This window comes from Taeniopygia guttata, chromosome 8 (assembly GCF_048771995.1).
Source record: "Taeniopygia guttata chromosome 8, bTaeGut7.mat, whole genome shotgun sequence".
Classification (NCBI taxonomy): Eukaryota; Metazoa; Chordata; class Aves; order Passeriformes; family Estrildidae; genus Taeniopygia; species Taeniopygia guttata.
The window spans coordinates 7,552,919-7,567,263 of NC_133033.1; the positions used below are offsets into that span (position 1 = coordinate 7,552,919).

General features: G+C 40.4%; 1 protein-coding gene across 3 annotated transcripts in view; it reads left to right on the forward strand.

Annotated features, from left to right (window-relative positions):
- The window catches only part of SPATA6 (spermatogenesis associated 6), a 41,818-nt gene extending 28,113 nt beyond the window's left edge, over positions 1 to 13,705 (forward strand). For 2 of the 3 annotated variants that reach the window (XM_072932618.1, XM_012575271.5), the window contains 3 exons: positions 414 to 513; positions 3,884 to 3,951; positions 7,788 to 13,705. In XM_072932618.1, coding sequence (XP_072788719.1) covers positions 414 to 513; positions 3,884 to 3,951; positions 7,788 to 7,968 — 349 coding nt within the window. In that variant the 3' untranslated portion in view covers positions 7,969 to 13,705. The remainder of the gene's footprint in view (positions 1 to 413; positions 514 to 3,883; positions 3,952 to 7,787) is intronic. The other variant, XM_072932619.1, reaches the window with a different exon arrangement.
- The last annotated feature ends 640 nt before the right edge of the window (positions 13,706 to 14,345 follow it).

The following is a 14,345-nucleotide window of genomic DNA, read 5'->3' on the forward strand; positions in this document are numbered from 1 at the left end:
TGCATTGGGGTTACCTTCCTTTAGCTTTATTCCAGTGAAAAGAACTTTGTGTGCAGTACTTCCTTTAAAGAGAGGCAAATGAAACTTGATCACTGGGAATAGTATAGGTTTTTTTATTCTGTAGGGACCACACAAACATTACAGAAATATTACTCAAGTTACAAAATCATCAACATTTTCAATGTTTTTCATCTTCTGTTGGTATTGTGGCTGCTTACTGTTTATGCACTGCTTTGAAATGTTTCTTTACTTGTACCCCAGAGGAGAAAAAGAATAAAATTGAAACATTGTGTGTGTTCCAAGTAGAAGGAGGTAATGCATGCTTCATAATTAAAATGAAAAAGAAATCTGAATCAATGAGTTTTTCAACAAGAAACTGTTTCTTCACTTTGTTTTTCTTCTTCCTCTTGCAGATTTAGCACTGGTTGGCCTTCACCAGCAAATGGAGATGAGATCCATAAAAGAGTGAAAAATATTTTAAGGACACACAGTGCTAGACAGCGCCTCATATTTGTAAGTTTGACTGCAAACTCAATCTTTCTCTTCTCTGAAATTGCTGAAAAAAAGAACTGTGCCTACAGTCTTGGATTTATTATAATGTTGTCCTTTGGGACAGCCTTGATTGTAGAAAATATGGATTTGGTGTGTGAGCTCAACTGTTTCACACTTATTTCAGAAGCCTCTTTATCTTTCGCCTTTATGAAGTAGTACAGGCAACCCTCTCATGGCTTATTGAGAGCAATTATATTGGGGTGTGGGGTTTTTTATATTCTGATTCTCCACTCCCAATTTAAGCAAAAAATGTTACAGATGTGTAGAACATCAAGGCCTAACATGTTGTGCAGCTGCACATCAGCAGCTGCATATATCCAGCTGTTTCTAGAGCTAATATTATTCTTCAGATGTGAGCTTTTTTTCCCTTAATTACCTGGCTATCAATGAACAGAGCTCTTTGTCTAACGAGATTACACCCGGGAACAGAATATTTTACCTTGGATGAAATTTTGAGGTGTGGTTTTAGACAGACAAAATTTTTTCCTATTGTGATTTTGAGAAACACAGTTTCTCGAAAAAATGCCAGAGCATTGTACCAGCTGAATAAGAAGATTGTTCATCTGCAGAGAATTTAGAATCTTGAGTGTGAGGTGAGGCAAAAGAAAGGTAGGATAGAAAGGTTGTAAGGATGAGAGATGATTATGATACAATTATCATAATGATGATTGTGATTTAAGATGGTGAGGAGCTCTGGCAATCTAACTCAGAAATGTTATTGGTGGGGTAGAAGAGACATAAGTCTCCCAAAGTGGAGAAAGGCATCTTTTTTTGCTTCAGTTTCTATCTTAGAAAATAGAATGTTGACAGAAATCTGCTTTTGAATGTTGGTGCAATTTCAAGTTGCTACTGTCCCCAGCTGTCCACCTTTCCTCTCGGCTGCAGTTCCCTGTATCAGTGGGAAGTGGGATAAAACGCGTGGGAGCCCTGATGTCCCCCCAGCACATTCCCCACAGCAAGGGCAGTGCAGCACTGCTGGGTTGGCTGGGATGGGAGGACTCCACTGACTGCAGGAAACCCACAGCAAAGTGATCCATTCCTGCAAGATGGATTGAAGAACATCTGTCTTCACTCCGAAATCCTTATTTATTTACTTGTTTGTTTGTTTATTTATTCATGTCCCCATGTTGGGCAGCTCATTGTCTCACCTCATTCTCACTTTATCTGATTATTTTCTCATTTCTGTTCAATGTTCATTTTTACCTTAGTTGTTGCGGGTTTTGTTTTTAACTCAGAAAAATCTTGCATACTAAGACTGTTTGATTTAGTTCATGCTGTACCTCCCCAGTTATTACATGAATGTTATGATTTTGTGAGCTGCTGCTGCCTCTCAAATAGAAGATGCCCATGATATTTTTCTATGTTTCCACTCAGAATAAGTACAAATCATGTCAAATGCTCCCCTGTTGTTTCAATGAACTTAAGATAACAAACTGGATTTCCTGATAGTGTTCATAGCAATGAACACTTGTACAGCCTGAACTATCTCCAGTGGTTTTTGACAGCTTTCCTCAAACTATGACTTTATGATAAGCACAGTTGAATGATTGGTTACATGGTCCCTTCATACAGTTCAAAAGACTCTGCAGACATTGTGCTTCTGCCCTATAAATTTGAGCTATTAAGGCATTGGGTCTTTAATTACCAACCTGATCAAACCAGTGCTGGCAAAGGACCATTTTTCTCACTCTGGTTTTCTTCCACTGAGCAAAAGGAAGAGAAGGATGCTACAGAGAAGTTGTGTGGTGTTGGATAGTTGTGTAGAGCTGCCTTGTGAAAGCCATGCTAACAGCAGCTGACCTGGTGAAAAAAGAAAAATAATCAGTTCTTGCAGTGAGTGCTGTAAAATACACCAGGATTGGTTGTGCTTCCCCACATGGCCCAAAATCGAGGCTGTGGTGTTGCACAGTGGATGGCTGAGGTAAATGGGTCATCTTGAAAGTGAGGGAGTAGTAAAGCAAATATACTGGCAATGTGGTGAGCAGATCTGGCTCCAGTCTAGATCCTCTTCAACCTTTGAAAGGTTAAGAAGTACCTCTTACTCTGTTTCACTCCAAAGAGCCTAATACTAAATAACTATTCCCAGAAGCATATAGCTGTGTCTTTTAAAATTTCTTTTTCATACTGCTCTACAAAAATAGTTGTATTTTTGTAGACTAGAGCTCTGCTGCAGATTCCTTGGGGTGTCCACTGTACCCTTCTGCTGTGACATTGTGACAGTATTGTTTCCATCTCCTTTTGCTTTCCAGAACATAATTTGCCTCTGGCAAATGCTACAGAATTTTATTTACCACTGTACCCCATTTCCTCTTCAGTGTTATGTAGTCTATGAAGGCAGAGAGCTCTTCTGTTTACAAACACACTTATTACCTTGTATTTCACCACAATAAATTCTTTCAGGTTTTTCCTCATCCATATGCTGCTGTTCAGCTTGATGTGCATCTTATTGCCATCTACCACTATATTTATTGTCTTTTCTCCCAGTTCTGTGTTGCCAGCAAGTGTGATTATTTTTACTGCAGTCTTTTTTCCAATTATTTCTCCTATAGCATGAAAGATGACTTTGTTTAGTAATCCTTACAGCAATTGACTTGTGCTGAAAGCATCACTTAATATCACCCCTTAAGTAAGGTGTTTGCTCTTCAGAGTAGAGTGAACATGATTGTGTGTGCTGGAATTTCTGCCATCCCATCTCAGGTGAGCAGCTGGCTCCCTCCACATGGGTGTTTTGTTTCTTCCTTGTTTAAGAGGGCAAATTTGGGTTAATTAATGTCTAGATAGCGTTTGGAAGGTAAAACTGCATTCTAGCAACTGATAATACCTAACTGAAGGGTCATTAAGTGTATCAGATTATTTTTAAAGTTCAGTAAGCATGTATTCAACCTTGGATATGAAATTCAAGAATTGAGATGTGTGGAATGCTTCTGTCTTGTAAAACACATTAAATAGATAACATAATAAGTTTTAGGGTTTTTTCCTCTTTTCTGCAAGGAACACAAAAGCAGTAAGTAGTAGGTTTCATAGCATTTTGCCAACGTGTTTATTGGGGTTTGTTGGGGTTATTGAAGCTTCTGCTGTCTGCGCAGTTCTCTAGATCTACACTGTCAAGAAATTCTTTCCAGTTTATTACCTGAAAATTATTAGCTGAATTGTACTGAACTTAATTAAAAGTGTTCATAAATGGCATTTGGCTCATTACACTTTGTCCCTTTCTCCCCCAAGAAATGTAAGTACTTTAATAGTCTTTTAAATGGAAAGAAAGTATTTTTGAAATGAGATCATTGTAATCAGAAACCAAGGTAATGAGAATTTGATTTCTGGGTTTTTTTAGGATGATTTGCCTCAGACAAGAGAACCCTCAGATAATATACCCTTAACTGTGAGTGAGCTGCGGACCAGGTATGGAGTTTTTCTCTGACCAAGACAAAACTGTCATACTCAATATTGCCCTTTACATTTAGCTACAAATTTCTCTTCCCATTTTGAGCTTTCTCCTATATTGCACAGGGAAAAGGTTTCAGGAGGCTTTACTCATACTAAGCTTTCTCACCTAAAAGCAAAATAGAGTTAAATATAATTATGCCTTTGATGTTGTTTGGCACTGTGTCATATAGTCTTCATAAAACACTGAATTTGGAACTGAACTTGGCTATAAAAATGATTCTTGGGCAGACATTTTTGGAATTTGTCAACCAGAGGGCAAATGTCACTTTTAAAATAATCACTTGGTTATTTTTTTTTTTTCTTACAACTATGGGAGTGCAAAAATAAGTTAAGTTTATTTAGTAATATGGTTTGAGGCTGAGTTTTTTGGATTGTCTCTCTTTTGGTTTTTTAGGTTTTTTGGGTTTTTTTTTTGCAAAACAGATATTTGGAAAAGAAAAGCATTTTCCAAAAGTATACAGCAAACTTATATGGTATAGTTTAGTGATACAGCATGCTGTATTTTAGAAGCTGTCTTGGAAACCTGAGATCTTAAAAACCTGGTTTATGCACATTAATTACTCTGTGTACTCCTCACATACATGAGGAGTTACATGCCAGTTCAACAGACTGGCAGTTACACAAAAAGCTTCTGCATCACTTCCCTAAATTTTCCTCCTATTCCAAACCACTACACCAGGGTTTAATTTGAATAATTTACTTATGAGATACCAATTAAATTGATTTTGATTACTTCTGTAGTAGAAGTTACCAATACTGATGTTCTGTGTGTATGCACACAGTATTTTGTACAATGTTTTGGGTACCTGTTGGAGGAAAGATACTAAGTATTGGAAGTGTTTTTTGGGCTCCTATGGCTAGGGAGAAGTCCTAGAACTGTGGTGCTATACTTGAGAGGTGCTGCCATTAGAAAAGGCTTTATTTTGATAGTTGAGTACACACAGTTTTCTAACAATGGCACTCCAGATCACCACTGTATATCCCCGAAAGGAGGGTGTTTCAATATGGGTACCATAACAAACTTCTACTTGAAATTTATAAGGTCCAAAAAGTTCATTTCTGATTTGCTGGCTTCTTTAAAAATCTCTGTGATTTGTAATTCACTCTGTGCAAGGGGCTACTCTGATTTCCATATGGTTGTGAAGTTGCTGCTGCAGTTGTGTCTCCTGTACCTGTGCTCACTCCTGCATTCTGTGTAGCCTTTCTGCTCCCTTATCCTTTGTCCTGACAGCTGGGGCAATTAAATTGTTTAGGATGTGTTTGTAAGAGAGAAAGTGCAAGTTTTTGTTTTGAGGCAGCTTTGGGACTTGGAGATTTGTGCTGAAACTGCAGACCATGAAAAAAATGGAAAAAAAACCTTAATACTCCAGACTGCTGAAGTGATGGGATATGAAGTGTGGCACTGGGGTTGGGAAGGGACTGCTCCTTGGGTTTAGAGGCCAGCAGCACTGGGGGTGAGACATAAAGGCCTCGAGGACAGTCAGACTGCTGAGTGTTTGCCACAGTGCTCATAAACAGGATACAAGGACAGAGACAGAGTTCATGGAAGGACAGGCTACTGTCGACCAAATGCTGGCAGTAAAGTAGATGGATGATTGAAAACCGCTGGGAGTAAGGAAAAGGTCTGTGTTTTGTGAAATATTTAGTATATGATTCACTCAGAAAAGAACTTCTGGGACTCTTAAAGGAGATGTATGAGGGAACAAAAGCATATGACAGGTATTTCAGAGCAGGGAGTTGCGTGCAGAAATCCTGCTGTTAATATGATTTGTGAGTGTAATTCCCAGATTGCTTAGCTCAGGTTGTCAGCTGGTTTCCAGTTGAGACAGGAGAGGGAATCTTCCCTAACTTGGCTGTAGCTTTGTCCAGGTATCTCATGCACAAAGGCTGGCTAATGGAAATGCATGAAAACACACACACCTCTCCAAAAAGATAAGGGAAAATTAAACCTTTTTATAAGTCTTTTTCAGTACCAGAATAAGGAACCTGTAGAAGTTACTGTTGGTTTTTGAGTCTTTACTGCAGTTAAAGTGTTGGATTTTGAGTGTCTCTAGCTTTTTTTGAGTGTCTGAGCTTTCAGGAGAAGAAAAGGCAAGCACAAAGCTGCTGCTGGAAATGGATTCCAAGGAAAAGAGTGTCAGAGCTGTTTGTTGTATAGTTACAAGTGCTGTGCCTTGCTTGTTGGCCTGAGAATTCTCCATCAGAAATGAGGTACCACAAACTGCAGGAAGGAGGAGGTGAAACTGCAGTCGTAGATCAGTCCCCAGAGTATTGACTTCTCTTCATTTGACACAGGCCTGTATAACTGCTCTGTTGATTTTGTTGGTAGGTTGGTTTCTTTGTGTCCAAAGTGTGAGGCACAGTTAACTCGGGATGATAAACAGATTTAAATTTGTTCCATACCATTGACTGACTTGAAATGATGGAGCCTTTTTGAATAAGTGTGAAAGTGGCCTTCCTCTCTTTTTAATATTGGAGCCACACAAGAGGTCTTGTTTTATTTGGTGTAGGTTTGGCATCACCCTAATATTTGAGTGTAAGAAGTTTAAAAGCATAAGCTGTTCCTTCTGTTTTTTTTCCCATGGGACAGTAGAAGCTTAGAGATGTGAATTTAGAAAACTGATCCTACATCTTCCTCTTCTTCCCCTTTTCTGTTCTTCAGATGAAAACCTTGTGTTTTGATGCAGCTGAATACATGTATTCATGGATGTGGCTTAAGGTTTCTTTCAATTTTGTCATATGTTGGCTGATACTAACTTGAAGATGAAGTATTAAGTACTGGTTTGATTGCAGAAGACACTATCATTAATAAACTACATGTATATAAGAAGCTGTAAAGCTTCCCTGTGAAATGTAATCCATTTCCTAAGTGAAGATGGTCACTTTAAACTTTACATTTCCAGTTTCATTTCCCAGAGAACATTTGCAAAAGCTGAAGATAACTCAGTCCTAATTTTTAAGTGTCTTAAGTGCCTAAATCTCTGAGCAGATGTGAAAAATGTCATCTCAGTTGTAATTTTTTCTGATGATTTTTGAGCTTCTTGTTTCATGCTTTATTACAGGGAAATTGCTCATTTAATTATATGACACAAACCTTTGTTTTGAAAGTATCAAGAGGAAGCAGATAGTCATGATGTTGAGATATAAACTATTCAGACTTGGCAGTGTTTTGTAATGATTTGCAGAGTATAAATTTCACTTCATAGATCTAAGGAATAATTTCTCAAAGCAACTGAAAGATGAGACTGTATTTGTGTTTGGTATTCGAACAGTGATACAGAAGATGGGGTGGGGAAGGAACCCTGCATTGCCACTATATCAAAATATATTTGGTAGAAAACTTAATCCATGATGCTTCCAATAGAGCACTTTACAGCTGCAGCCACAGTAATTTAATATCCCCCTGATAGATTGTCTTCATATTGAAATAGCTGCTTGTGGTTACAATTTCACCTTCAAAGGACACAAAAAACCTACTGTGTTCCTCTTGCCTAGTTACACAGCCTGCAAAAATACAGCAAAATTACTGTAAGTTCTCTGAAAATTAATTCTATTTGAGGGGCATTACAAAGTGTACTCAGATAAGTGGGGGAGGATTTGTGTGGATGAATAACATGGTGGGGGGTGGTTCCCATTTCTTAAAAGTAGCTGCAGTGCAGTTTTTATTTTGGTTTGTGGAAGGTAATCCGTGCTAAGCAGCTCTACATTGGTATTTCTGCTGGTTTTGTGCCACTGATTCCTCTTCCATATCTTGGTTTGATCGTTGTTTCTTATCTTCTTTCCTCTGACAGCTCTCCAGGGCAGCACAACGCTCCTGTTCACTTGGATAGTGGTGAATGTTGGTCTGGTCCTGCAGCTGTGTACAAAGAGAAGCCTGCCAGAGCAATCTTGGAGAAGAGTTTCGCAAAAATATACAGAGAGATGTACGAAAAAACTGCTGGTGCTGTTACAGACCACAAAACACATTCCTGAAAGTAACTCACCTGAAAACACACAGTATACAGTATTTCCTACTAAACCTATTTTTATACAACAACATTTGTACTCTATTTTTTAAGGTGTCTTATGGTCAAGCAGGGTTTTGGAGAAATGGGGATTGGCCTGGGCTGAAAAAGGAAAATATAATTATCATTCACACCCTAAAAAGAAACAAATAATCCCTAACAAAAAAATCCCCTCCACAGTTAAGCAAGATGGTGTTGCTCCTTTGAGACTCTGAAAATAGAGTAATTTGAAGACTAATAGGCCTGCTGGACATTCCTGTGTGACATCAACTCAGGTTTCAGCTGCAGCCAGTTCTTATTAAATATCTAAATCTATTTAGCAACTTTAACAGAATTGGTTGAAGAAGCAATATGTCCTGTTGGTCAGAGAGGGGACCCAAAGGAGAAGGTGAATGTGATTGCTGGTTTAAAAGTGACCCACCTAGGATAAAGAGAATTGTTTTCTAGACAATTGCCTTTGAATTGTTTATTTTGGAGAATGGCACAAACATGACCCATAGCCATGTAGTTGAAGTGGTTTTGAGCACCTTTAGTCACAAGTGTTCTAATACCGTGAGATTTTAAAAGAAAACCACCCAGCCCAGCAGCCTTTGTGTGAGATGAAATGTCATCTTCACACAGCCTTTGCATTTGAACACTTCTGTGTTCTCCTAAATGCAGCCATGACATTTGCCAATACACTTGTCATTTTAAAAATATGAATAAGAAAGGACTGTGCAGGGGGAAAGACCAGAGCTAGCCAGCAAGCTCCTTGTGTTCTGTACAGGCCTTCTGAAATTCCTGCATCACAATCCCACCTCATTTGGAGCCTGTCCTTCCCGGTCTGCTGGGATCCTGTTGGCAGCAATCACTTCGTTTTTGCTAAAGGCCACCAAATGTTCATCAGCAGTTCGATGCTTTCCCCAGGGATGGAACCTTTTCAGCCTTGCACTGAGCAGATCCCACATTAGCAGACCAGGGCAAATTGCCCATCCATTGAAAAGCTGAATGTTTTAAAAGGGCAAGAGTGTCCATCTCCTGCTTCCCCCAGAATGTGGAAAAAACAAATGCCTGTTCTGGCTGCCTCCCTCTCTGAGCAAACAGAGGCAGCTCCACCAATGCCATTTTGCCTGTTGTGATTAGATAGAGGATAAAGCTAGCAGTACAGATGGCACAACATATGACTGGAACCTGCCAGCATGCCTACATAAACAAAAAGTCAGTCTATTCTGCCTTCCCTCCTTTAATGCTGAGACAACATAATCGATTTGAGAAAGCAGTTGGTGAGCAATTCCGCTGGTGGGAGGGCACGTGGAGGGGCTGTGTGCTGCTGTTTCAGGCAAGGGCACTCTCAGAGGAAGTGTCTCACACACTGACATTTCTATTTCTTGTAACTGTTGGGCCAGTTGAAGTGGATTAACACTGATAACTTCCTGTCCCTGCTGCCACTTAGCACATTAGTGCTTTCAGAGGGCATTAGTGGCACCTGCTATGGGCCTGCTATGGAGAAGTGCTGAGTCTCTCTGTGAGGTGCCAGGACACTTTTTATTGCAGAAGGGAAAAGCAGAACTTTGCCAAGTTGTGTCCCTGAAGGCATGGAGGGCTGTGCTACCAGGACCTGGTGTTCACTGTTCTCTCCAGTGACCCCATGTTAGTCCACAGAGCAATAGTTTTCTTCCTGCTCAGAGGAGTACTTATATTGAAGTAGATCCTAAATAGGCAGGGCAGATTCTGAAAAATACTTTCCAAGCTTTTGGTGTAAAATTAATCTGTTGAAACCTGAAGGTTTTTGCAGTTTCTGAGCCATAATATTCAGTGTTCTCCTAGTATCCTGCAGTTTTCATTCGATATTCTCTGTGCATTCCCTCCCCAGTGTCACAGCTGAGTAAAAGTTGGTCTTCTGAAGATTGGCTGCTCCCCTTTGGCCTGATCTAGCTCCATGTCTTAGAAAACCTCTTTGATTTTTCCCTCCCCAGCAATCCAGCAGATTTCAGTCCCTGTTTGTTCACTGTGTGAGAAAGCCTGACTGCTGAGGGATTGTTGTGGGGTTTTCCTGTATGTTTAATGAAGGACACAAGTTGCCATGAACTGAATACAAACGGGGATGAGAAAGGTTGGGGGCCACTATAAAAAGCAAGGTGGTGCTTTCAAAGGGTCCAAGGAGTGGCTGAAGGATATCTGTTTGATTCCCCTAGCTAAAAAAGGAAGCATGTGGTAATATGGCAACCTTCAATTCTCATCAAAGATTAAAATTTTTCAGCAAAAGTGAAAACTGGATGGGAGAAAAAAATGTCATTATTGAATTTTGACCAGTATAAATATTCTCAGTGTAGCCTTCTTTTGCAGCATAGCATGAAATGGAGCAGACAGCCTCTGAGTATCTTTGGCCCTGCTCCAGCTGGGAGGGAGATGTGTGTTCAGTGTCTCTCTGAATCAGCTGCTGCAGGAGATGTTCCTCTCCTGGGTCAGAGTCATTCCACAGCTCACGCCATGATACAGCAGAGTGCTCTCTTCCAAGCACTGTGCTGGGAATCCAGTTTGGAAAATGGAAAACTTTCCCCTGGAATGTGACTTCAGACCCAATTACTCTGCACTTTGTTTTCAGAAGCATTTTCCCTTCCCCTGTTTTCTCAGGTGGCCCTGCCAGCACACCCAGCTCTCAGCATAGCTGCTGCTCTGCCCCTGCAGCCTGGGAGAGGTGGAGGTTCAGGCACTGAACCAACACAGCAATAAACTCTAATTGTTTAGTGCACCTTGCCTTCTAATACAATTTAAATCACTTCTCTCAAATGCAAATTTATAGGTGCCTGAGTGGAGCTTTAAATAACATTTTCTTTGCTCATTCCTTATCTTTTGCTGTCTACAAAGTTCCAGTGACAGTGGGATGGCATAATTCCACCCCTGTTTTATCTCCTAAAGGAAAGCTGCCTACTCAAATCTGGCAATAATGGGCCAGATGAGAAGTGAATTGGTGCTTTTCTGTGAAGTCTGTGTCTCTCTTGCCCTCCCCAAGTTATTATAACCCACGAGTGTTCTCACCAAAAGCTGTTCAGAATCCAGTGGTGCTTGCAGGATGCAATCAGTGCAATATTTTAATCACTTTCATTTTAGTGAGTCAGACTCTGCTTCCTACTTGCTCCCTTCCCTCTCTCCTATGAATAACTTGGTACAGTTTAGGATCTTGGGCTGGCTATAGACAATCTGCCTGCCCGTGTTCAGAAGAAATGCAAATCCTTGGCTGGCAGTAGCTGCTTTGGAAATCACTAAGTCATTGACCTGATGTGAATTAAAGGCAAAAATGTCAAACTCTTTAATGATTTGCCTTATCTAACTTTTTGACTTGGAGGAAGAGAAGCTTAAATTGCTCCACTGAGGATAAGAAGTATAGGGATGGCTGGAGTAATGGGAACAGGTTGGAGCAGCTGTGTAAGATAGATGGGGAACAGTGTCTATGCTCTAAAGCTGAGCAGCTTGGGAAGTGATGAGGGCTGTTCTTTAGATTGTGCATCGCGTGTTTGAATTTTACTATTACTTCAGAGGCTGCCAAAATTATCAGGGGAGAAGAAATCTACCTGGAGATGTTCAGAATCTATTTTTAGGGTAAAATAACAGAACATTTAGCTTGGCTCAGTATTAAATAGTCCTTTCCAAACTCCTTCTCATTGTTACCTCAGCTGTAAAATGGGGAGTTTGTGCTCTGTTGAAGCTTAATTAAATGACTCTGAAGTGCTTTGGGATCCTGAGGTGAATGTTAAAGAAATTATTTTATGGAAGCCTGGCTGAAAAGTCCCAGCTCATCTCCTGGTTACTAAAAAGGCTTTATTTTAATTTTTCCAGGTTTATTATGTTTTAATCAGACAATTATTAAACAAATCTTAATCAGATTTAATAGATTTCTATCTTGATCAGAGAGGTCTAGAAAAGATAATGAGCTGCTTTACTACATGTGCTCTTAGGAGCTAATCTTTGCAGTTGGTATCTTGCTCAGCTTCTGTCTCCTGCATGATCTGGGTTCATATCCTCAAACTGATTGTTCTTATGATATTTTTTTCTCTTTTTTTTAAATATACTTTTTTTTCCATCCTGATGCCTTACTGCTGTTTGCTCTGCGTGCTAACCAGCACTGTTAACATCCCCCGCATCATTTACCCTCATCCTCTCCCCAGGAACAAAGGGTGCAGTGTGACAGTGGAAAATTTAATGTGGTGTGCCACGGGTTTGTCAGAGAAAGCTGGAAGGAATCTCTGCCTTCCCTCTCCATGTGAAGGAATAACTTGGTACATAATTCTGCTCTTCCCAATTTTTAAGCTTGAAATGTTTTCTGAAACACTGAACTATGCAACAAAATTCTCAGCCTTTTAGCAGCGGTCTCTTGCTGTGTAAATCTGGTAACATGGAATCTCTGGGTCATAGGAAAGGCCATGGTGTTAATTACTTCAGTAGTCATGGAGTGGTCATTATCAGGATGCTGAGAATTTCTCAGGAGATTTGTTTAGTAATCAAGGAATTTGAGGAAACTTTCAAATCAATGAAATTGAGCCTCTTGGTTCCAGTGAGAACACTTGAAGCTGAGAGAGGACAGCACTTCTAGGGCCGATCTTGATGAGCTGCCTCCCTGACAGAAGGGGTGTCTGCCTTAGGTGATGTCTCTGGGAGCAGCAGAGAATTGCTCTTTGCCCAGGTCCTTTCAGTTCCAACAAATGCAGCAGCGTTGTGGGAAGTGATTGAAACCCCCAATATTCCTGTTTCCATTGCACAGGAGCTATTAAGCACAGGCTCCCTTGATTACTGTTGGCTTCTGCTGCTTTCCCCATGGAATTCAAAACATCATCAACCAAAGCCCTTCAAAGATGTGGCTGTAGCTCCTTTTATCAGTGTTGGCTTGCCAAAGGCATGGGGTTTGTTCCCATTTTATCTTTGTGAGAAATTCTCTGAAGCGCGGTGATAATTTGTCTGGATGGCAGCATAAAGGAACTGTAATCTTTCTCTTTGCTTGATCTATGTAGAGATTGTGCTTTTTCTTAGTGTGCATTTCCCTTCAATTCTGGGTGATTGCCTCTGGCCCAGCAGAGAAATCCCTGCAGCCTGAGCAGTGGGATCTGAGCCCCCTTCTTACCTCCTCAGGGAAAGGAGTTTGCTGCTGCAAAACAACATCCCTCCTGGTTCATAAGGATTTACTGCTCCTGAGGAGCCAGCACAAAAATTCTGTTCTGTGGCCAGGCCCTTGCATAAGCCTGTGGAGCTGATGGCATGGAATGAAGAGAACTTCACACAGCAGGGTGGGAGCCTGGCAGCAGGGCAGACAAGGAGAGTGTTCATGCCTGGCATGCCATGAATTACGCACTTCTATACCATGAATTATCAGTGTAGGAAATAGCCTGGACAGCTCCTGAGTAACAAAAGCACTATTTGCATCCCTAAGTGGTGGTGAATTCTAATGCTTGTATTTGTATTGTTACTCTGACTGTAGCTGTAGGAACTGTTTCAGGATTCCAGTAGTAAACACTTGCTAAGAGGTTGCTTTCCCTGCCTGCCTTGTTTTCACCACAGTCATCTAGTGTTTACATACATTTTAGCCTCTGTGCCATTTTTGAAGGCTTTATTTGTCTCATTTATGTTTCTGGTTTGGATAATACTTAAATATGAAATCCATCTGGGAAACATATTGTATATTCACATCGAGGGGTAAAACCAGTTTTTAATTAAAATTTTATACAGCACTTGTATTTCACTTTGTCCTGTTTTATTATGAAACACTTCAATCTTCTTCCTAAAACACATATGTCTTGTGCGTTTCAAGATGTTCCTTGTTGCTCATGCAGAACCAGTTTGGGAGCTCTGTCAGCACAGTGCCATATGTTCTGGGCTTCATTTAGCTTCTCTGCTGTTTGTGGAGGCAGCAGATTGGATGGAATGCAGCTCAGCTCGGCTCCATTCTTCTCTTTGTAAACTTGTCAAGAGATAAAAAAAGCAGGGAGAAGGAAAACACTGAATAATACTCGAGCGAGTTGAATTATCAAGAAGTTGTGGGAATGTGGCCAATCAAAACTGAGGTTTTTCGTGTATTTGAGGATTTTCCTTAATTGCGGCTTTTGCAGAGCCTATAAATGGATGCATCCCTCGGTGCTACCCAGTCTTACACCCAAAACCTCACTGAAGATTGAGATATAACCCGAGTCATTTGGAAATGACAAGCATGAAGTGCTCGATTTTGCACTGATCTGCTGGTTTAAATTAAAAAAAAAAAAAAAAAGTGAGTAGATTTCACAGAATATTCTGAGCTGGAAGGGACCCACAAGAACATTGATGCCAACTCTGAAGTGTGTGGCTCGTACAAGGGTCAAAGCCTGCCCTCAGTGTTGTTTG